We start from the raw sequence: 24,155 nt of genomic DNA on the forward strand, positions 1-24,155 counted from the left end.
TTATTTCAGACATATACAGAAAAAACGATATATACATGTTTAGCTTTACTCAGTACTTTCAGCCATTCAGTTCAAAAGCAGAAGTTATCTTATGAGAGGTTGTCACCGTGGTTGACTGTAGATGTCTTTTAGATTACACTTAAATCTGCTTTCTAATTATATTGTTAGAGACTTCCTCTTTCTTCCTCTCACCATCTTGATCATGTCAGTGACACTTGCTGTGCTGTTCTTCACTCAGGGACAACAGCACTCTACCTGTTTCTTGGCATGCACCCTGATCTGACCAGTAACTACCCCAGCAAGGAGACTTTTGAGGAGATCCAGTTCTTCAATGGGCATAACTACCACAGAGGCATTGACTGGTATGTATTTTTACACTCGTAAGTAACACTTCACGAGTCAGAAATATCCCCATAATATAATTAATGTTCACATTTTTTCACCCCCCCCCCCCCCCCCCCCCTTGTCTGGTGTGATGCTGCAGCATCAAAGCAACTGACAGCAACTGTTCACAGTGCTCTTAATTTAACATCCCTCTTCGGCGTGTTAGCATATACGCCGGACTGTGAGTGGAAAAAGGCAGTTTTCACTTATAATTATAGTCACAGTTGCTTCACAACTTTGCTGCACCTGCATCTGGAGTTACGTTCTCCCATATGTTTAGGTAAGAGCACAGGTTAGATCATTTGCAGTTAAATCAAAAGAAAAAAAAACACAAAGTGGCAGCGGCAGTTAGCAATTTATTTTCACTATGTTAGTAAAAAGCAAAAAAAAAAAAAAAAAGCAAACGACGCCACCTCACAACAACAAATCCACTCATTTGTGACATTGCCGAGAGCAAGACCAGCAACGCAATTAACACCCATTCATCTAAAAAAAGAGTCACTGTTTTGAGTTTCCTGCAGGTTTAATTGACTTCGAGCAGCATTAAAGTGAAGCTTCACGCACCACTGCAGACAATCTGAAAACAATCCAACACAAAATTTACTTGGCAGGCTGGAAATTTCTATGAGTGGGCTGCCCAAATATTAACATTGTATAACACTATAGAGTGTTAGATGTTTTTTTGTACTCGGGGTGCCAAGCTGTTGTGCATGGTCAATCACCCACACAGTGAACAGAGAAATAATCCTTATCTGCAGGTTGCAAATTGGACCAGATCAACTCTGGCGGCTTGTAATGTTTTTTGCTGTGTTTTTGTGTGTTTTTTTTATGCATTAGGTATATGGAATACTTCCCTCTGCCCTCCAATACTAGCTCAGACTACTACTTTGAGAAGAGTGCTAACTACTTTGACTCTGAGGTGGCAGCTCAGAGGGCTGCAGCTCTCCTACCCAAAGCCAAGATCATCACCATCCTCATCAGCCCAGCAGACAGAGCTTACTCGTGGTACCAGGTTGGTGACCTGCTACTCCACTAATCTCCAAACTTTTGAATAAACGCTGTTGTATTATAGTTAGAGAATTATTTCATCCCAATTAAAAGACTCTCTTCACCTTTTGTGTCTGTATGCAGCACCAAAGAGCCCACGATGACCCAGTGGCATTGAAATATTCCTTCCACGACGTCATCACTGCAGGGCGTGATGCTCCTGTCAAACTACGGGTCCTCCAGAATCGCTGTCTGGTGCCAGGCTGGTATGCCATCCATCTGGAGCGCTGGCTTAATTTCTACCACTCCAGCCAGGTACCGAGGGGAGGGGTTCATGCTTTGTTTAGTGGGGGGGAAATGTGCAGATGCACCCAAAGTCATTATAACAAACTAAAACAATACTAGATGTGGAAAAAAAAAAACTTTACCACTACTACGAAAAAATAAAGAAAACTACCTGAAAAGGTTTTGTGGACTTTGAACACTAACAAAAATAAAATAAGAATACAGAAGAATTGAATATTTCTGTCCTTCTATTATTTATTAATTTGGCAAAACTTTAAACCAAAACAAGCAAACACACTTAAACTAAACTGAAATAAAATCAAAGAATAAAAATGCTAAACTAATTACAAAGTATACAACTAATTTAATAGTTGAATTTAAATGAATTTAACACTCAGGTTGTATAAATATAGGTATGGTAAATCACTTATGGTAAGGGTGGCTTGTTCTCTCTTTGGTGTTCCTCATAGTCAGTGTTTCAAATGCGGGTGACCTTGAAGAAAGAGAGCTGCTCTTTGGGGACACTCAACAGCAAAGTGAACACTTGTTGCTCAAAATCTCTAAGCTGCACACTGAGTCAGGATTAAGTGTGAGTGTCATTACTGAACAAGAACGTCCATAAGAGTCAGCTCTGGTGGATTCTGGCTAACAAATCATTGTATTCAGACTTGCAATTCTGAAATATGATCATTTATAATAAATAATACTTTTAAAGCTTGACTAATATATTGGCCAATATGTTAGTCCTATTGAGAAATTAGAATTTAAAAAATAAAGAAGTGGCTGGAGGATCTCTCTTCAACCATGTTTATAGTGTTCGTGTTCATAGTTTGCTCACTAGAGGGAACTACACAACTTCCCTGTCCGTAACATGTTTCCACACGCCAAACAGCCAGCTGGTCCAAGCAGAGTCGGGCAAAGCGTAAAACACAATTTCATGTGAAGTTTAAATAAGATATGTTTTTTATTACATTGCCATATTATCCTAGTAAATGCTCATAATTAACTATGCATATCAAACTTTATGGAAATCTGTTTATGCGTCATATGAAAGGAAATATCGGCCGATAAATCTGATTCTTAAATGAGCAAATAAACTGGAATCGGTCTTAAAAACTCCTTTATCAGCTCTGCTCATCATTGAGAGTGTCTTATAGCTTTCTGCATACCCAACTATCCTCTTCCTGTTCACATACTGTTTCCCAGGTGTTAGTTTTGGATGGACAGATGCTGAAAACCGAGCCTGCTTCAGTCATGGACAAAATCCAGAAGTTTCTTGTCCTCACTAACATTATCAACTACCACAAGATCTTAGCGTAAGTATCTTCATCCCAGCATGTTGCTTTCAGCTGCTAAGTTTACAAATGAACTTGCAGCTGCATTAATAGCTTTCCTGCCTTCAAATGTAAATACAAAGATGTGATTTGAGTCATTAGCTTATTAAAAAACCTTAGCTATCGACAGCTCCCGCTGGTAAAGAATTAAGACATTTTAAAAAATCATTACATTAAAAAAAAATCTAAATCACTTGGCTTTTAAAAATGTGTTTGTCTCATGGTTAATTTGAAGGTTTGTCAGCTCAAAAAAAGATTTCTCCCACCCTCCTAAAATACATGCTGGAAGTTCTAAGTGTGAACATCACACTTCTTTAAGTTGCTTATTGGAATGGGATTATTTGTGGAGCCGTCGAACATGCTCATATGTCCACGCGCTAGAAAACAGCACGTGGACATATGAGCAAAGAAAATATGACAGAAACACAGTAACTGGGGGAAATTTTAGATTTTCAATATTAGAATTGAAATTCTAAATAGTCGTTTCTTATTTCTCAGTGTATTCTTGTGTTTTTTTACGTCCAGGTTCGACCCTAAAAAAGGTTTTTGGTGTCAGCTGCTGGAGGGGGGGAAGACAAAGTGTTTAGGAAAGAGTAAAGGACGCAGGTACCCTGATATGGACCCTGAGGTAGGAAGAATTATCACATTATAGTATGATCTTTTTTTAATTGCTATATTTTAGTTTAATATTTGCTCTATTTTTGCATTCTTCAGTCCCAGGCGTTCCTCAGGGAGTACTATAGGGATCATAACATTGAGCTGTCTAAGCTGCTCTACAGGATGGGACAGCCTCTACCAAGCTGGCTCCGAGAAGAACTGGTCCACACCAGGTAGCAGCACCACAGGGGAAAACCACACCTCCTCATACTGAACCACTAATATTCCCCGCTGGGGCTCACTGGCCTCATGGCCTGAAATGTTGAAGATCCCAATTTGTTTTGACTGAGATCTGAGGATGAGACATCCGCATACAACTCAAGACTCAACTGTGATCTTCCAAAATAGGGCAACAGTGGGCAAACCAGGAACATGGAAGCCTTAACGGTGTGCACTGAAGAAGAGACTGGGGAAGACTCAAGAGGACGCACACGAGGAATTGTCGGTGTTTGATAATCACATGGCTGTTCTCCTCAATCAAACTTATCATCACATGAACTTCTTCCTGGAAATCAGAGGAAGGGAATAAAGTCTGAAATTTCAGTTGTGGGACACAGGCGATGGAGAGCATCACCTGTGTCCCCGCCAATGAATTTTCATGTAAGGAGCACATTAAAGCAGGCTTAATGGATGATATCCCGATCGCCTGAGAGACATTGGTTCCAAATGCCTTTGATGCACGTGTTTGTATGAAGGGAGAATGGGACGTCTGAAGTCTTGACTTAGGCTGCATGTTGTAGCCTTATTTGATAAGCCTTGGTAGAATCTAGTTATCACGTTACAAGTGCCAGGACAAGAATCTTCCTTAAACTATTACCACATGGACTTTTCATGGCTCTTTTTTTTTAAAGTGTTTTTTTTTCTTTACTTTGATTTTAACGTTTCTGTAATGCGGATGGCAATGCATTGCTGTAGAATGTACCAAAATTAAACACTTTAGCGCCATTGGTTTCATATAGGCCGGATGTACAGTACAGTTGCGTACACTGTTTTCAGCTTAGCATGCTCTGTAGCCAGTTTTACAACCATTTGATTGGCTACAGCAGGAACATTGGACGGGTGATGAAAGCACATTGTTTGAAAATAAAAGGTTACTGGAAAGCACACTCACGAAATTGTTCCTACTACAATCTGTGAAGAAGAAGATCATAAGCTAGCTACTGTATGTTAACGCCACACTCTGGTCCCACAAGATTCAGAAGATTGTGCATCTCAAAATCTGGTGTCAGCATTGTTGTTGTTTTTTTTTGTTTGTTTGTTTTTTTTTTGTTTTTTTTAATCACAGCTGTTTATGTTTTCTTATGTTCTGTTTCATGTCACTCAATAGAAGAGGTTTCGTTTGGGAGATTAAAAGCTGACTCTGCTTATTTAAAAACAGAACAAACACGTAAAGTCACCCGGCAAACCAACAGTTCGCCCAGAGAGACCGCTCAGACATTTTGGTTGTCGGTCAAGGTGTTACCACTGCAACTAGATGTCAAACGTAGGTAACAAAAAGCTGCTCTTCTTGCAATAGTTTTGTACGATGTTCTGATGTTATAACAATGCACATGACGGTGACTTTATAATGTAAATAATGCGAAAACCCTCTGTAGACCTAAATTATTGAATGTGTTTGGGTTTACACTCTCCATCAGCCCATTGTGTGAAATGTCAGTGCTCTACTGAGGGGGAGTGTGGAAATTTTTATTTTATTTTATTTTTCTCCTCACTGTGCAGAGGTGTGTCGCTGAGATTCTTTCCTCTCATGTCCTCTCACTGCCAACTGTTGTACAAAGGTACTGAGTCTCTCCATATAAAGTATTAAATGATAACACATAACAGCAACGATGGTACTAATCTCCTGGACTGTATGATAAAGATTTGTAATTGTTGTCAATAATTTTTACAGTGTAACTAATATTGTCGGTGCTTTTTAATTTGCAAATAAAACACCACTGTATTTTTCAGTAGTTGGATCTTTTTTCCTCTCCTTTCTCTGCTGTTTGGCTTCCAGCTGTTTTTGTTTGTTTTATATAAACAGCTCTTTCATTTAATAAAGTCATGCAAAAGCCTACCTCATGCTATGATTATATAAGAATATGGAAACAAGATTAGACAGTGGTGGATCTAGAAAACTACATTTGGGTGGGGGCAAGAGGTCTAGGCTGGGTGGCACATACCTCTTCAGTGAAGGTTGTGAAAATCCCTTATATGAATATGTCAACAAAATATCCACAAAACACTTTAAATTATTAATTGCATGATCTCTTCTAAGAAAACAAAGACAATTAGGTTGAGAAAATTAGTTGGGGACAGAAAATTGGGGTGGGGGGAGCATGGATCTACAGCAGTGGGTCAGTTGCCCCCCTTTTCCTCCATGTAGATCCACCCCTGAGATTAGAAGATGAGCCTAGTGTCAAAATGCTCAGTCTTGTGAAAAGGGAAGGTTCTTCCAGGGTTGGATGCAGTCCTGTGAAGTCCGTCCATAGGAATTAAGGAGTGTAAGTAGCTTTGTGTTGCTGCTAGCTAAAAGCTAATTGCTTGAAAAAAGTCTGATCACCTCTAGAACAGCAGTTTTGGTGGTTTGATGGTTTTATAGCATTCATTTGTGTGTTGTAACACAATACTACAAATTTCCCAGGTGTGAAAGTCCCGTCAAAGACACCCTAAAGGTCAGTCAGTACAATGCTCCGAAACTGCACACAACAAAGGCCAACAGCTGTTAGCATGTTAAATGTTCATGACGGTATAATTAGAAAAAGACTGAACAAGTATGGCTTGTTTAAGGTTTTGCCAGCCAAAAGCCTCTTGTCTCTAAAATGAACATGTCACCACAGCTTAAGTTTGGAAAGTTGAACAAACCACAAGATTTTTTTTGAACAGTCTTGTCTGTCTAAAGGACAAAGTAGAGCTGTTTCACCACAATGCACAGAGTCACATTTGGCGAAAAGCAAACGCAGCATATTAGCACAAACATCTCATAGCAGCTGTCAAGCACAGTTGGGAACAGGATTTGGGCTTGGTTTGGAGCCACAATACCTGGTCACCTACAGTTACTGAGTCAACCATAAACTCCTCTGTATACTGAAGTATTCTAGTCAAATGAGAGGCCATCTGTCCGGCAGCTAAAGCTCAGACAAAACTAGGTCATGTAATATCGCAGTGATCCCAAGCACAGCAGCAAATCTACAACAGAATGGCAAAAAAGAAATGTCCTAATCAAAGTTCAGATCTCAATCTGATTGAATTGCTGGGGTGGGACCTCAAGAGAGCTGTGCATAAACTAACACCAGCAAACATCAACGGACGGTTAGTGCTACCAAAGGTGTCTCAACATGTTGAGCGAATACGGCCTGTACTCTGTACTTTCTTTTTTGCATTACTATAAAAGGACACCTTTCAGATGCTGGCTTGTTTTAACTAGCCACTCACTTCCACTCTACTTCCACTCCACTAACTCTTTCTTAACCAAAATGTACTTTTGAAAGTTTTTGGAGGTGGGAGTTTGTATAAACTATTATTTTAGGGGTAGCTTTAAATTAAAAGCATTCAACGTGATGATGACTATTATGCAGAGATTTCTAGAAGCTTCCCAGTCTCCTGGTTTGGATTGAAAAACAAGCTGTTTTTCTTTTTGTTTCACTTTATGGAGACGTGAAGCAGACAAACCAAATCCCTTGATAGCACATTCAGCACAAACTTTTATTAAGTAAAAACTTTTACTTACTTACACAAGTCTTTTACTCTAAAGTCCACCAGATTTACAAGTAATTCATATTTCTTCTTTTCGTTTCCTCATTGGGGAAAACACCTTAAAGTGTGCAAAGAAGTCTCATCTTATTCCTTAAAGAGGCCAACATAAAACATGGACAAATGTACTCACCACATTTCCCTTAACATTGTTATAATTGTAACATCTAAAACTTTGTTTTAAAAGAACACTGCATAATATTAAGATTTGATTCATTGTTTCTTTATTCTTTAAGCTATAATAGTAATATTAGCCTTTATTTTAAATTATGGCAATATTATTATATTATTTTCAATTATATAACATGTATTTTATTTACTAATACAACTACCTAAATGTCATAATGTGCAGTATTTAGTAATGAAACCTAAAGTATGTATTTTCACTGATGTAGTAATTCAGTCATCTAATAAACTACAGTAGTATTATTACTAGCAGCATTATCTATATTTACAAATAATTAATGTTTACTTGCTAGAATTAGCAGAGGCAACTGAAAATACTATACTATCAAACAATAATGGTAAATTCTAGATCTTAAACCGTCGCTTATGTCGCTGTTGTCTGCCTCTGTCAACAGGTGATGCTATTAAATCAGCCAATCAGAGCTGGCGCTAGTGATCCGTCCCACAACTTCTTGTTCTTTTTTTTTTTTAATAGAGAGGCTTTCTGTGGAACCCGTCTGGTTTTCTTTTCCTCATTTTGTAGGCAATTTATGCTCTAGACGTGTTGTTCATTGTCCAGTTTGTTGCTTGAAGGAACGGAAAGAACTCCTAACACAGATGGCCCACTCTCCAGACGATGCACCCCTGGCCAGGGGAAGCCTGGCAGACAGTGAGGAGATACTTCTTCCCCCTGCAGCACCAAGAGGGTAAGAAGAGTGTATTTTATCCATAGCAGCTGTTTGTGCTGTATCTTTAAAAAAAAAAAAAAAAATTCCAATAAAGAGCACCTTTTTAAATTGGCTCACACAGATCAGAGCAGAATAAATTAAAAAAAAAAAAAAAAAAAACCTGAAGTTTTTCACCAAAGGTTAGTTGCTTACATGCAGCAGTATCACATTTCCTTTAATTTCATTTAGCAATAGCAAAGATACATTTTATGACATTTAACTTTGAGGGTAGGCCCATCTGTTTCAGATTTGCACTTATTCCTTTTTAGTTGAAAGAGCAGTAAAATTATTTCGTTTTTATCTTTTATAATTATATATCATAATATTATTTATGTATGTATTCATGTTTACAACATATAATGCATTTAAAACATTTCGTTTTACTTCTTAATTTCACTGAACCGCACTTCCCCTTTCAGCCAGGACAAGGCGTCTGCCTAGTAACTAGTGACGCAGCAGTTGTTATTGGCTAATAGAGAAAAGAAAATGCCTTTTTTGGGAACAATTCAAGTTAGAAATAAATACAGTCTACAAGAATTACAACTTAATAATCGATTAGAATCTGATTTATGAATTAACGTTTTGTGTGGACTGTTGATTGGAAATAATAGATAAACAAACTTTATATTTTCCTTTAGGGCACAGATTATATTGGCGGTATACATGAATTTATGATAAAAAATAATAATAAATTGCATCGAACAGACTAATGTCGCAATTTAAAAAGCGGATATGTAAACATCTGACTTTCTGACTTTCACTTTTAATGTTTTCCAGCAATAATGGAAAAAGTAAAATTGTCCTTATACGTTTGTATTTGAGAAAAATAATTTTACACCTATCTACCTTTGTTTAATTTGCAAGATTAACTTGAATCATAGTTGAATATGACTTCCTGCTAAAGCCAGAAGAATGTATCTGCCTAGTAACTAGTGATACTCACATTCTATTGGCTGAAATAAAAGAAGGAGCAGTAATTAGATCTGAGTCTCTCTCACTCTTTTTTTTTATCTAAACAAACTTTTTTTTTTTTTAATTATATATTTTCCAGATTTGCTGCTCTTTATATGACGGAAAATAATTGTTTGTTTATGGTTTACTGATTTGATTCCCAGACAGCTGGATCACAGCTGTGTGTTATATCTCTCCTCCCCAACATATCCTACCCATTTTCAACTCCTGCCCCCCCCACACTGAAAAACCAAACAAATATCTTTAAAGATTCAAATAAAAAAAAGCAACAAAAGAAAATAAATCTTGAAGGAAATTCAAAGGCAAACAAAGGAGAGACAAAGGCCAATCCCCCCCCCCCCCCCCCCCCCTCTTGTTTTCTTCACAGATTTGTCACTTCCTTTACATCACGTAATGTGCAGTGAATTAACATTTTACACACTAATCATGATCATTTTTCATCATCTACAGGTTTGACTAAAGGAAACTGTAGCTTTCCTTTTCTTTGTTATTGTATTTTTGTGTGTGCGCAGTGGACTGTCCAAAATCCAAATGACTCACCCGGGCCTTAAAAATGTCACACACTTATGGAAATCCCCTCGCGTCACTTTCATACCAAGAAATTCTTTATTAGAATCCCACGTTTTGTTTTACTGTTTTTTATGTCCTTCATTTCTTCCCCCCAACCTCCTGATTTACCTCCAACCTTTTAGTAACACATACTTTTCTATTTCTCACAGAGGCTCCAACAGTCGTGCCTTGAAAATTGCGGGTCTGACAACCTTGGCTTGCCTGCTGGTGGCCAGCCAGGTCTTCACTGCCTACACGGTGTTTAGCCAAAAGCAGCAGATCCACACTCTGCAGAAGAACTCGGACAGAATTAACAAACAGCTGACCCGCTCATCTCACGGTAAAGTCGAGCGCTAAAACCTTAATGGCCACACAGAGCCCTAAGGGGATGTGTCATTTTGAGTGATAGTTTTAATTAGACAGGCGTACGCGGGCTGGAGTGCTGAGGAGGGAAGTGAGAGTTTACTTTACAGAAGTTGAGTTTGAAGGTGGCCGGAGAAATGAAAAGTTTATGGTGACTCATGGGGAGAAAAAGGTTAACAGCGTGATATTTTTATGTTAATAGCATTAAGACAAGATTTCAAACAGAGGCGTCTCGAGAGATACTGTTAAACAAAGAAACAAAAACACATTCCTTTTTTAATTCTCTATTTATTATGTAATCCAACTTTTCAATTTGTTTCTGCTGAGCATTAATAATTTAGACATAAAAAGAGCTACTTTTTCTTGTACTTGCATTTATTTAAGTTTTTTGTTGTTGTCGCTGATTTTTTTTTTCTTCTTTTGATTTTTTTTTTTCAGCTGTGGCTCCAGTGAGGATGGCCATGCCCATGAACAGCCTGCCCCTCCTCATGGACTTCACCGAGGACTCCACAGCACCCAAGACCCCCTTGACTGTAAGTGCACACCATCTTCTGGGAAAAAGTTCATATTTGCGTGCAGCTGGGATTCATTTAAGGCTTCAAATTAATTGCTACGGCTTGGATTTAAAAGTTGAATAATTAATTTCAACTTGAATGCTCCCTTCCTCCAGAAACTGCAGGACACTGCCATTGTCAGTGTGGAGAAACAGCTGATGGATCTCATGCAGGTAGGTTGCAAACACTGTCTAGCCTCACATTCCTTACCAGCGTGTTGATGTGTTGCTGACGGTAAGCTCTCGAACGTGCTCTGAACAGGACTCCGAGCTGCCTCAGTTCAACGAGACCTTCCTGGCCAACCTGCAAACCCTGAAGCAGCAGATGAACGATAGCGAGTGGAAGGTGAAGCGTGTGATCACATTGCTAACGTAGCTAAAATAGAAATGAAAAATGCCGACTGTCCTTTTAGCCATGCTTATCTAACACTTTCTGTATTGTAGAGCTTTGAGACCTGGATGCGCTACTGGCTTATCTTCAAGATGGCCCAGCAGCAGCCTGCAACCCCCACACCTCAGTCAGGTTAGCTCAACTTTTCTTTCCTTCACTTTTAAGTGTTTTATTACCCAAATCGTTGCTATAACAGCAAATACAGATTTTCCTGTTTTACTAGTATGCACTAGTTTGGCATTTAAGTCATTTTTTTTTGAGATTTATATTTTTTAAAAAAAAGAAATACAAAATGTTGAAATATTATTGGATGTTGTTCATGCGTGTTTCATGTTTGTGTGCTGTGCTAAGCTATCTGAGATCTGTATTCCCATTAACCTCTCAACAAAATGTCTTTTTTTACAGTCTTTATTAATGACTTTTTAATTTTTAACTGGTAAATAAAACCAAAATGAATGTCTGAATATTCTCCGCCCAGCCACTACCATCAAGACCAAATGCCAGGTGGAGGCAGCACCCGGACCCAGCAAGATTGGTTCATACAAGCCCCAGTGTGACGAGCAGGGCCGCTACAAGCCAATGCAGTGCTGGCACGCCACCGGCTACTGCTGGTGCGTGGATAGCGAGGGCCATCCCATCGAGGGAACCAGCATGCGTGGCCGTCCCGACTGCCAGAGAGGTAGAGGACACGGATTAACAGATCTTTTCTTACATGTGTAGTTTTGGTGAGGCTGTTGTGAATGACACCAGATGTTTTTTTTTCCTGTTAACTTTAGCTGCAATTCCTCGTCGCATGATGGTTGCACCCAGGCTGATGCAGAAGACATACGACACGGATGGTGAGCGCTTCGGATTAGTTTCTTTGTTTTTGATGATTTTTCATTTGTGAGATTTTTCACTGGCATCATCATCATGATCACTTTGTTGTTTGCTGTTTTCATCTCTTTTTCCAGATGAAAAACAAAAGTGAAGCAAATCTTGAAGAAAGATTTCATCCAGCAGTCTCTGCAAATGACAGACTTCATGCCGCACTTCAATTATTAACGCTTCTATCCCTGATGAGCTAGTTTTGCGTGGAATCTCGTGATTTTAACCATTTTTTGTGGCTGCTTGAAATCGGATCAATAGAGGCCTGTTACACCTTAGTGCATTTAATTTTGAAAAAAAAAATTTTCAGATTTGTTTTGGGGTCTATTTGTATAATCTACAATAAGTACATTAAACTATGTGAGTGTTTAATATGTTTGGTTCTGATGAATGCTTAAAGGGTCGGTTTACCGCATCTCCTTCTCTTAAAATCAATGCAGGAAAATGGAAGCTTGGTTGTGATGCTCTGAACATTGAAAAATTGCATTTATTAATGTAAACCAGCCTAATTTCTTCCCGTGCTGGTCTGATAATCCAAACCTCACAGAGGGCAGTTTAAATAGGTTCTAATATTTTGCAAGAAAGTAGTGTCAGGAAAAAAAACAAAGCAACTAGGAACAATCTGGAAAGAGATGTTGCTATTTTACATATAAATAAATGAATAATTTGCATTTCCAACTAGAAATCTAGCTAGTATAAATCTACATACCATAATTACATACCATACACTGTGGGTGAACCTATCCTTCACAGGATGTGAATATGATAAAGTTACTCTTTTATGACATGTTTGTTTTAATAAGGTTGATGAATAAAGTTTTCCTATTAACACCGCTTGCATTACATCTTTCACATTATCTACAGTTAAGAGAAATCATTGCTTAAGCTGTAATCAAAATAAGGTCTGAATAAACTTTAACCTGATTAGATGCAGTGACGCTGCTCACTCAGTCCTGGATTTTGTGGCATTTTTTAAAAATTAGACACTTTGACACTCAATACATTCGCCGTTAAAGAACCTGAAATGTGCATGAGTGCACCGACTCATCCTTTTAGTTCTTTTAGAAATTGAGTTCTCTCACATTTTCTACAAAAAAGAGTACCCCCATCCTTTTTTAAGCACCAGTCTTACTATCAGTCATCAAATTAACACGATCTAACAGGCAAAGGTGAAAACCATGGTGCTCGCTTCTGTCCCTTCTGTTTTGACAGTTACCCAAGATCATGTTAGGAGTGCAAATTTGCCCACTTGAGGCTCACACATCTGGGACGACTGGTGCAAAAGTGTGAATTTATTTTCTTCACCATTAGTGGTGAAGATGTACAAAACATTAGTTTTTTTTTCTCAGTGAGTCATCTTTAAAAAAAAAAAAAAAGATGTGAAGAAAAGGAAAATTACTGATGGATTAAGCCAATTGCACATACCTGCTCCAACTTGGTGAACAGCTCACACAAAAAATACTCATCCATGTCTAAACTGGCTGGACATGAAAACACATAAGATCCACGTTTAGCTACAGATTTGTTCTCCCATATCCATCCATCCACTATCTTAACCACTGGCTGGAGTCTGTCCTAGCTGGCATGCAGTGAGACGCAGGATATACCCGGACACGGCGCCAGTCTATTACAGAGATATTCTTCTGGCAACCAAAAGGTCTCAAGCTGTAAAAAGTGGATGTTAAGAGTTTATAACTCTGCTTGGCTTCACAGTACGACAAGGAAACCCTTAAAAAATATGAATAAAAAACAAAAATGTGTACTTTAAACAACCATTTCAAACTGTCAAATAAAGCAAACACGTATTATAATGAAATTTTATGTGAGGATTCTCTGAGATTAAAGTTTCTCCTGGTTCCAGTTCCTTTTTTAATATTAACAAGAATTCTTTTCCTTTATTAAAACATTTTTTTTGTTGTATTTGAAGGCGTAAATTTAAACACTGAAACCATGACATATTATCTTCTCTAGATCTGATATTTTTTATCTTCTGCTGACTCACTGAGTCATCCGTTTCATTTGAGGCTCATTACCACTTTAAGAGCAGCCACTTCAGTTTGCTTTTTAAGCAAGGATAAGATTTGCTTTAAGTTAAGTCGTGAAACCCACAAAGTGTATTTATTACCAGGCTTTTCTGCTTTGCGCAAACTGGAGCAGAATGATATTCTTTATGCCAGCAGTAGCCCATTAGTGGGATGCCATCATCTTCCTGGATAACACAGACAAGTGTGTAGTGGAGGACTTGCCTGAGAACTTGTATGCGACACACCAGCAGCCCAGCGGGAGACTCTGATAATGAATTTCTGTCTTGAAGCATGTGAAGCTGAGCAGCGGGATGCAACATCACACTTGATTTTTGACACTATTTATTTTTGTTGGGTTCTACTTTCAACTTTTATAAAGGGTCTAATTAGAGGTTTCATAATAATAATAATCTATAACAAAAAGTTTCAGGGCTGTGAGGAAGTCTTTTGAATCCATCCAGAGTAGAGGAGAAGTCTATTGACAACTTATTAACTATTTATTAAAAGAGTTTGTGGATCTTTTTTGCTCTCCCAATTGATTCTTAAATTATTAAGTGAATGTCTTTGGGAGGAAGCCAGAATACCTGGAAGAAACCCTCACAGGCACGGGAAAACTCCACAGTAAGGCCCCAGATGGAGTCCAGACCAGGAGCCTTCTTGCTATGAGGCAACAGTGGTAACCACAATACCAGTGTTCCACCCAGTGTGCTCACTGTCTTGTCTTTTGTATTATATAAGAGATAAGAGAAACCACCAATGGTGAAGTTGTCCTCCTGGAACACACGCAGAGAAATATAAGTTAACATAAAATATATGTATGTATATATATGTATATGGCCAATTTTTCAAATAAATAATGGCTATCACCCTTATGTTTCTTACAAGGTTAAGTCAGTAAAACACAAGCAGCATGTTCTTGCAATTAATAATTAACCACTGTATAACCACTGTATAGCCATTATTTAACTTACAACCCTTGTATAAAGTGTGCCTTCTCATAAAAAGGGCAATAGAAGAAAAATGAGTTTTTAATTACACTGTCACTACTGTTGTATTTCTCTAGTGTGTACAAACTGTATATGCGATCGTGGAACGAGTCTTCATAAATCCTATTTTATTTTTCCCTGCTTAAAAAGATAGTACTGCTGATCAGTGACCCCATTTCTGACCGCTCTGTCCGTCTTGGTAACAGAACCCTGCTCACTTTCACCAGTGGAAGTAGCCTCTGGATCATTAATAATTCATCCATCTGAAATGGAATCCAGGTGCGCCAGTGGCTGTCAGACGCAGGATGGCCACTGTTAACATGGATGCACCTGTGAGTATTCATATTCTACACAGTATATAAATAGCATCTTTTTAAAGCAGGGGTATAGTCACATCAGAATAATGCAGAATTTAAAGGCACTCTTGTTGGAGTCTCTGTCATTGATCTTTAATGTTTTAGGGAGCTGACGCAGTGAGAGTGGGAGTTGTGCTTACAACAAAACCAGGTAAGGCTGGGACAGTGACAGTATACCTGTATATTTGCTATGCTGTCACTGGAGAATGACTGTAACTCGGTTTTGAATGCACAGAGAGCAAAGAATCTGTTGTTATTGATGAAGAAGGACATAGTGTTTACTACAAATCATCAAATAATGAGGTAAGTCATTTGACTTCACACACATGCTTCAGAAAGTATTTGTTAATTTGCTTTCAAGAAGATTGCTTACATTCTTTCAAACAGGCAGCCAAGGCCTTCTCTTTCGACCAAGTCGTGACTGTTGACAGCATAAAGGTACAAAACAGCTCCTGACCTCTTATTTTAACCCTTTTCTGCTCCACTGCACATATTTTCACTACCTGATATTTTGATGGCTGGAAACTGAAAGACTTGAGTGTAAATCTGCAGAGTTTTCACCCTGAGCTCCTGCAGCCTCTCACCGAGTGCATGTCCAGTGGGTGTAACGCAGTACTGCTGATATGTGGAGCCTCCACAGAGACGACGAGAGCTCTTATTGACAGCAGTGTCATCAGCCAGGTGGAGCTCTAAACAAAACTGCATTTAATACTTGCAGATTTTTATGTGTTTATATTTTCAATCGTACCCTTGATTCGCTTGTAGGTCGTGGCTAACCTGTTCAGCTGTATGGAGTCAAGAGTGAAAGGCGAGTTATTCATCTCTGTGTCATCCCTTCAGGTTTGTCCTTGTATTCAGTAGCAGAGCCCCAAAGGATAATAGATGCAATAAAACACATGATGACAGCTAATGTTTTTCAATGTCAGTTTTATCCAGACGGCAGTGCAGTGGATCTCTTGAGCCTCAACAGACAGACTCTACAACCTGTAACACATCCAGCGCTTGGAAGGTGTGTCACAATTTTGCATTTTAATGATAAACAAAGACCTCATATAAAACATATACACACTGAAGCTGTATTATATATGCTCATGCCCTCTTTTCTCTCTCAGTCTCATAGGAGGATTATGTGAGGTGTGTGTGCGTTCAGCTGAAGAAGCTTATAATCTGTACGAAACATGCAGGGAAACACTGAAGGCGAACACAGGCTCCATTTCCAGCCGGTAGGTCATACAAAGCACAACTTTTATGAACTCTAATCCATTTACAAAATCACTTTGGATCCATTCATTAAATTGGTTAATTGCAATAAATCCAAGTGCCTGAGCGATAAAAAATTTACTTCTGGCTTTTATGATTGAGTTGTTCTGCACGGTGTCAGTCAGCTTGCCCTATTTTTTCATAAATTTCCATATGAACTTGTCAAATGTTTATGCTGTGTTTCTCTCAGATGTAGCTCCCTGTTCATGGTGACCGTTGAGTGGAAACTCCATCCAGAGGAGGTGGAGTCAGATGTCTGCCGCAGCAGATTTCAGCTGTTCAGCCTGGCAGGAGGAGCCAGTAGGACTGACCTCAGAGGGTCAGTGGCATAGTCAGTGAGATCTCTGTTACATGGGCAAGTGGAACTTGAAATGATCTACCACAAACTGATAAAGCATTATTCTGATTGTGGTCATCCAGGAGTTACATTATCTCATCTGGAGGGAGATGTGCTACTTTATTTATTTATTTATTTTTTACCTCTGGGCTGTAGGCATAGATTATAGGAGATAAGTAGTATATACAGTGGGGCAAAAAAGTATTTAGTCAGCCACCGATTGTGCAAGTTCCCCCACTTAAAATGATGACAGAGGTCAGTAATTTGCACCAGAGGTACACTTCAACTGTGAGAGACAGAATGTGAAAAAAAAATCCATGAATTCACATGGTAGGATTTGTAAAGAATTTATTCGTAAATCAGGGTGGAAAATAAGTATTTGGTCAATAACAAAAATACAACTCAATACTTTGTAACATAACCTTTGTTGGCAATAACAGAGGTCAAACGTTTACTATAGGTCTTTACCAGGTTTGCACACACAGTAGCTGGTATTTTGGCCCATTCCTCCATGCAGATCTTCTCAAGAGCAGTGATGTTTTGGGGCTGTCGCCGAGCAACACGGACTTTCAACTCCCGCCACAGATTTTCTATGGGGTTGAGGTCTGGAGACTAGCTAGGCCACTCCAGGACTTTCAAATGCTTCTTACGGAGCCACTCCTTTGTTGCCCGGGCGGTGTGTTTTGGATCATTGTCATGTTGGAAGACCCAGCCTTTCATCTTCAAAGTTCTCACTGATGGAAGGAGGTTTTGGCTCAAAATCTCACGATACTTGGCCCCATTCATTCTGTCCTTAACACGGATCAGTCGTCCTGTCCCCTTGGCAGAAAAACAGCCCCATAGCATGATGTTTCCACCCCCATGCTTCACAGTAGGTATGGTGTTCTTGGGATGCAACTCAGTATTCTTCTTCCTCCAAACACGACGAGTTGAGTTTATACCAAAAAGTTCTACTTTGGTTTCATCTGACCTAGAGATGGACCGATCCGATATTACGTATCGGTATCGGTCCGATACTGACCCAAATTACTGGATCGGATATCGGCGAGAAATAACAAATGTAATCAGATCCATTAAATATAAAAAAAGCACCTCACAAAACTTGCGACATGGCGTAACTCGGCTCATAACTATAGCATGTCACAGCAGTATGCATCACTTGATAGAGCAGCTGTGTGTATTTGTAGCCTTGCTACCAAACCAGCATTTCATCTCCGCTGAAGTTTTCCCAGAGAGAAGTAAAGCAAGTGTGTAAGTTCATCTCTGAATGTAAAGCATTCCCACGTTAAGCTTAACAACAGATATATGGAGCGACTGCCTCTCTCTCTCTCTCTCTCCTGCTGCTACTTCAATCGTGAAACTGCTTAATGATCAGCTGATCGGCTTTTCTGTCGCGAGTCCGTCTCTCTTCTTAGTTTTTGGCCCACTTCTCACCAGAAAGAGGAAACCAGCGGCTGAACTACAGCAGCGCTATTAAGCTTGATAAGCTGTTGTTAGAATTTATTTAATATTACTTTCTACACCAGGATTGTTTTCTACCTAGCTGACGGCTGGTAACTGTGCAGGGGTGGATCTAGCAAAGTTTAGCCAGGGGGGCCGATAGGGCATGAACAGGGAAAAGGGGGCACAAAGACATACTTTTCTTTCTTATTCTCATTTAAAATGTCTAGCTTTTAATAAATAATTATCTGACTCTTACACCCAAAGTTTTAATCTGATGTAAAATATATAGAAGTCCATTACTGTATATAGTAACTGTTAAGTCTAATATACCCTAGTAAGTTATACTACTTTTTCCTTTGGGAAGATACCATCTGTGCAGTCTGCAATTCTGTAGAAGAAAGATGTTGAATCTATTTAATTATTCTTGAAAAATAATTTATTTCTGTGCATTTTCCCCCTGCATCAAATTAAATTTGATTACATCAATTAAGCATCATGAGGTGGAGGGTGGTTCCCTATTTTTTTTTGCTGGGAGTTTGCAACCCTATTAGTTAGGTTGCTTAATATTTCTGCTAAGTACTCTTTAAAATACCAGAATAGGGAGGATGGAGTAGGTTTAAGTTTATTAGATTGATCCGTGTTGCTGAACTATGAAATATTTTGGGCGCAGTGTATTTTTTACATACAGGTATAACAGAATAGCTTTAGTGTTGTTATTTATTTAAACTTGAGTATAAACTTATACAAAATGCAGCAAGATATTAAAAAAACTTTTATTGATTAAAAAACACACTATATCGGATTCATATCGGTATCGGCAGATATCCAAATTTATGATATCAGTATCGGACATAAAAAAGTGGTATCGTGCCATCTCTAATCTGACCACATGACATTCTCCCAATCCTCTGCTGTATCATCCATGTGCTCTCTGGCAAACTTCAGACGGGCCTGGACATGCACTGGCTTCAGCAGCGGAACACGTCTGGCACTGCGGGATTTGATTCCCTGCCGTTGTAGTGTGTTACTGATGGTGACCTTTGTTACTTTGGTCCCAGCTCTCTGCAGGTCATTCACCAGGTCCCCCCGTGTGGTTCTGGGATCTTTGCTCACCGTTCTCATGATCATTTTGACCCCACGGGATGAGATCTTGCGTGGAGCCCCAGATCGAGGGAGATTATCAGTCGTCTTGTATGCCTTCCATTTTCTGATGATTGCTCCCACAGTTGATTTTTTCACACCAAGCTGCTTGCCTATTGTAGATTCACTCTTCCCAGTCTGGTGCAGGTCTACAATTCTTTTCCTGGTGTCCTTCGAAAGCTCTTTGGTCTTGGCCATGGCGGAGTTTGGAGTCTGACTGGTTGAGGCTGTGGACAGGTGTCTTTTATACAGATGATGAGGTCAAACAGGTGCCATTCATACAGGTAACGAGTGGGGGACAGAAAAGCTTCTTACAGAAGACGTTACAGGTCTGTGAGAGCCAGGGATTTTCCTTGTTTGAGGTGACCAAATACTTATTTTCCACCCTGATTTACGAATAAATTCTTTACAAATCCTACCATGTGAATTCATGGATTTTTTTTTCACATTCTGTCTCTCACAGTTGAAGTGTACCTCTGGTGCAAATTACTGACCTCTGTCATCATTTTAAGTGGGGGAACTTGCACAATCGGTGGCTGACTAAATACTTTTTTGCCCCACTGTATTGCTATTCCTGAACAAAATCCTCTTGTAGGAACAACTGCTTTTCTTGATGGATTCTTGTAGTTGAGGAATGTACCTGTTGTGGCTTTCTGAGTAGGTGTTTTTGTAATAGAGTGATGTTGGGGCCAAATCTACACCAGTCAAAAGTGATTCTATATCTGTCCTATAAACAACTTTAAGGTAGCCAAAGTGTTTCATCTGCCCCCCATCTCACACTATCCCTTGGACTGTAATCTTATCTAAGGTCTTCCTCTTTTCCTCCCATCTGGGAGCTCAATGTTCAACATCCTTTGTCCAATTTATGCAGAATCCCTCCTCTGCACACATTGAAACCCTCTCAGCCTTGCCTCATTAACTCTGTCTCCAAACCACTCAGCCTGAGCTGTCCCTGTGATGTTCTCATTTCTAATCCTGTCCGTTCTGGTCACTTCTATTGAAAATCTGAGACTCTCCACCTCTGCTTCCTGTCTTTTTTTATGTCAGTGCCAGCACCTCCAAACCATACATCACAGCAGGTCTCATTACCATCTTGTAAACCTTCCCTTTCACTTCTTTACCACCCCTGAACCTTGTCTCCACTCACTCCACTTGCCTCTTCTTCACCTCTTTGGATGGTTGAAACCAAGTTTTTTTTTTTTTTTTTTGACTCATCTGCTTTCACCACCTCTGCTCCTTACAGCTTCACCTTTCCACCGGTGTACCTCTTATTCACACACATGTATTCTGTCTTGCTTCTACCCCTACCTCTTCTAGCGTGCTCTCTACTCTCACTAAAGACCACAATGTTGCCTACAAACACCATAGTCCAAGAACACTCTTGCCTGACCTCATCTGTCAGCCTGTCCATCATCATTGCAAACAAAAATCTATATGACACTAATGTTATTTCACTCAGCAAACCAGCTTCAGAGCTTCATCTCTACAAGAAAACATATCCAACTCAACAGGGAGTGAATTTGACTCAGAGCCTACAGGTAGATGCTGGGGTGGGGGATGGCCTTTTGAAATATGCTCAGTAACAATGGAAGGAAGTAGCGGCATAGCTTTTGGGGAAAGCAGTGTTCACAGGCAGGCAGTGAAAGAATGAGCAGGGAACTGACAGCTTATACCAGCATGATTAAAAGGGTGTTGGGTATGTGAGGGGAGTATGCCAATGCGAGTGCCGCAGTACACTAGAGTGATTGCCTGAAGTATCTTGCAGCCTTCACCTCATTAGTAAAACCTGTACTTTTCTGGCTGCGATGAGTCAAAATGTCTGCAGTTATATGGTCCTGTTAATTAGGCCAGATCAACAGGGAGGACAGCATTTGCCTCAGAAATGTAATTTTTTGATATCAGTTCTCTTTATGAGTAGAAGCTTTATTCAAGCTAAAAATGATTGATTCTACATTTTACAGCATGGTTTCTTATGTCGGTGTGCTAGAGCATGAACACAACACAAACCGCCTTTTCAATCTCAGCAGGTCATTTGGAATTGGCTTTTAGCATGGCTGCTCTCTCCCTTAGAGGTAAGGTGCAGAGTTCAGTCATTTGGGAGGGGCTCAGAGTAGTGCCGCTACTCCTCCACATCAAAGAGAGCTGGCTGAGGTTAGTCAGGTATCTGACTAAGAGGCCTCCTGGATGCCTCCCAGGTGAGATGTTTCAGGCATGTCCTACCAGGAGAAGGCCCTGAGGCAGATCCAGGACATGCCAGAGAGATGATGTCTCTCTGTTGGCTGAGTGTTCTTTCAGATAAGCTGGGGAGAGGGAGGTGTGGGCTTCTCTGCTAAGTCTTCTCCCCCTGCAACATGAAGATGGGTGGATGGTGTACTTAGCTTTTCACATACTTCCTTTGCATTTTGCCTTAGTTCTTTTGATAAAATAAAATAATAATAAGGTGTAATATGTCATGTGTTGTAATTCAGCTCAAGTTGTTTTTACCTCATTTTAAAAGACCTGTAAAGGCCTAGATATCTTTATGTATTGATTTTATACCAACATTAATTTCTGATATGATATTATATGCTATTACTATATTATTATGTCCTGATATCTTAGAGACAGGGTGAAGAGCTCCGAGAAGAGCTGCTAATCCTTCATATCAAAAAGAGCCAGCTGACGTTGTTTAGGTTTCTGACTAGGATCCCTTCTGAATGAGGTGTTTCAGGCATGTCCTACCAGGAGAAGGCCCAGATCCAGGCCCATTATGTGTCTCAGCTGGCTTGGGAATGTCTTGGTGTTCCCCTGAAGGAAGTGGAGGAAGTGGATGGAAAGAGGGAGGTCTGGGCATCTTTGGGACCTGAACCCAGATTAATGGTGAAAAAAAATAACTGGATGGTTGGATAGCATATCCACTTTGTGATATTTGATATATATTTTCAGAGTGAACCCACTGCTGAAGGTCCTGGACCAAATCCCAAATCCTGCTGCTAATATCAGTGTGAGCCTCCTGCCTCATTTGCTTAATGATGCCTTAAAAGGAAATAGCAGGACTGTCCTCATTTACTGCATTAACCCTCAAGGTACTGAGCTACACCACAGCAACATACAAAGAAATAAATATGCATGTGTGATTTACAAAACAAAAATAACCCTCCTCCTTTCAGGTCTTCTAGATAACGAGACACCTTCTGCTTTAAATCTGGCCCAGAAAGTGAGAGGTTTTGCAACTAAGCCCACCACTGGTTGCTGGAGTCCAAGGGCAACTGAGCAAAAGATTCGTGACAGCATCACTGATCTAAGAAGCGTGATAATGTCACAGGGGGACAGTGAAGTTCACAGCATCTACGAGCTGGCCGAGCTCACGCGAAACCTGCAGGTAATTCATAAAATCAGCCTCATGGAAAATAATGCTTCCCAAATAATGAGTTTGAGTCTGTGCTGTGATCACCACAACAGATGGTGAAAAATCAATCATGGGAGAAGAGACGGGAAGAATCAGAAAAGATAAAAGTCAAAATAAAGGTTTATATCCGAATTATTACATTTATTCACAAGTGTAGCAAAAACTAGAACACAAAGTGTCTTCAACACAATAAAATGAGTTCCATGTTTTATATTACTTGGCAGACTTGCAAGACCTCAAATAGCAATCTGCTGTTTTCTGGAGATCATCACCCCAACAGCAGGCAGGGTACAGATACAATGAAATGTCTACAGGACCAGCTGAGGCAGGAAATGGAAGAACATTTTACAGGTAAAGTACTCAGATTCAAAAGTCACGGTTCCATATGGCTAACCACAGCCGGCGTATTCTGTTTGTTTCTCATATTCCCAGAAGGTAAAGAGAATGCAGAAAAGGTCCAGGAGAGAGTAGCGAGAATCCAGCAGCTGAAGGAGGCTCTCAGGGAGGAGACACTCAAGAGTGCAGCTGCTACTGGGAATTCCCCTGCCTGTCAACAAGTAAAGCACATCATCTGGCATTACAAACTCTAATTTATTACAGATTATTTAGAAAATACTCAGACCCCTTCACTACTTGAATACCCTATGATGTAGATGGGGAATATAGTCCCACATATGCTGCAGTGAAGCATATGCATAGCACGATTCTGCCACTGAAATGCTTTTCCTTGGGGATGAGATGAGCAGTGTTACTCTTTTTTTTGAAACATCTGAACTTAGTCCTTTCAGTCAGCTCCAAGCAAGTAGGTGTTTGTCTTTTATGCACGACCAGCTTCCATCTAGCCTCTCTATAGGCCTGATGTTGGAGTAATGCTGACCTTCAGCTCACTTCGGTTGAAACACCAACTCATCGAAGTTTTAAGCTTCCACTTCAATTTGGCTCCTGGTAACAGTTGAAATGTTGGAAGATGTTCAACACTTCTGCCCTGATCGACGCAAGTGAATTACGGTGAATTTCTTGGACTTCTAGGTTTTAACCTGATGTCCAGATTCGGTTTTCCGACAACACGTTAAAATGTGCAAGAACAAAAGGGGTTTGGGCATTTTCCAAAACCATGCATGTGGTTGGATAATGCAGTAACAAGGCTGAATCAATAATCTTTTCAACATTTAAAAATTATTTATGTGCACAAGAGTGGGCAGCCCACACAACGGCATTTGTTTTGCCAATTTAATGATAAGTCTCAGTTGGAAT

At 39.7% G+C, this 24,155-nt stretch overlaps 2 protein-coding genes and 1 pseudogene across 7 annotated transcripts in view; all 3 read left to right on the forward strand.

Moving 5' to 3' along the window:
* Positions 1 to 5,599, forward strand: part of LOC146524534 (bifunctional heparan sulfate N-deacetylase/N-sulfotransferase 1-like) — a 52,652-nt gene extending 47,053 nt beyond the window's left edge. For all 5 annotated transcript variants that reach the window (XM_085179809.1, XM_085179792.1, XM_085179786.1 and 2 more), the window contains 6 exons: positions 239 to 362; positions 1,222 to 1,396; positions 1,516 to 1,686; positions 2,863 to 2,972; positions 3,516 to 3,618; positions 3,705 to 5,599. In XM_085179809.1, the coding sequence (XP_085035935.1) occupies positions 239 to 362; positions 1,222 to 1,396; positions 1,516 to 1,686; positions 2,863 to 2,972; positions 3,516 to 3,618; positions 3,705 to 3,824 (803 nt within the window). In that variant the 3' untranslated portion in view covers positions 3,825 to 5,599. The remainder of the gene's footprint in view (positions 1 to 238; positions 363 to 1,221; positions 1,397 to 1,515; positions 1,687 to 2,862; positions 2,973 to 3,515; positions 3,619 to 3,704) is intronic.
* Positions 5,600 to 8,057: 2,458 nt separating this feature from the next.
* cd74a (CD74 molecule, major histocompatibility complex, class II invariant chain a) lies at positions 8,058 to 12,917 on the forward strand. The gene is made up of 9 exons (XM_085180179.1): positions 8,058 to 8,251; positions 9,964 to 10,133; positions 10,595 to 10,689; positions 10,827 to 10,883; positions 10,972 to 11,055; positions 11,154 to 11,232; positions 11,579 to 11,779; positions 11,877 to 11,939; positions 12,054 to 12,917. Exons 1-9 carry the CDS (start codon positions 8,163 to 8,165, stop codon positions 12,068 to 12,070), a joined length of 855 nt encoding a protein of 284 aa, XP_085036305.1. The 5' UTR covers positions 8,058 to 8,162; the 3' UTR covers positions 12,071 to 12,917.
* Positions 12,918 to 15,282: 2,365 nt separating this feature from the next.
* Positions 15,283 to 24,140, forward strand: LOC146524536 (chromosome-associated kinesin KIF4-like; annotated as a pseudogene). The gene is made up of 12 exons (XR_014869821.1): positions 15,283 to 15,309; positions 15,439 to 15,484; positions 15,569 to 15,636; positions 15,721 to 15,771; positions 15,841 to 16,014; positions 16,099 to 16,173; positions 16,260 to 16,342; positions 16,446 to 16,556; positions 16,784 to 16,912; positions 22,439 to 22,578; positions 22,663 to 23,020; positions 23,126 to 24,140. The product of XR_014869821.1 is annotated as a chromosome-associated kinesin KIF4-like (transcript).
* Positions 24,141 to 24,155: the final 15 nt, after the last annotated feature.

This window comes from Neolamprologus multifasciatus, chromosome 2 (assembly GCF_963576455.1).
Source record: "Neolamprologus multifasciatus chromosome 2, fNeoMul1.2, whole genome shotgun sequence".
Classification (NCBI taxonomy): Eukaryota; Metazoa; Chordata; class Actinopteri; order Cichliformes; family Cichlidae; genus Neolamprologus; species Neolamprologus multifasciatus.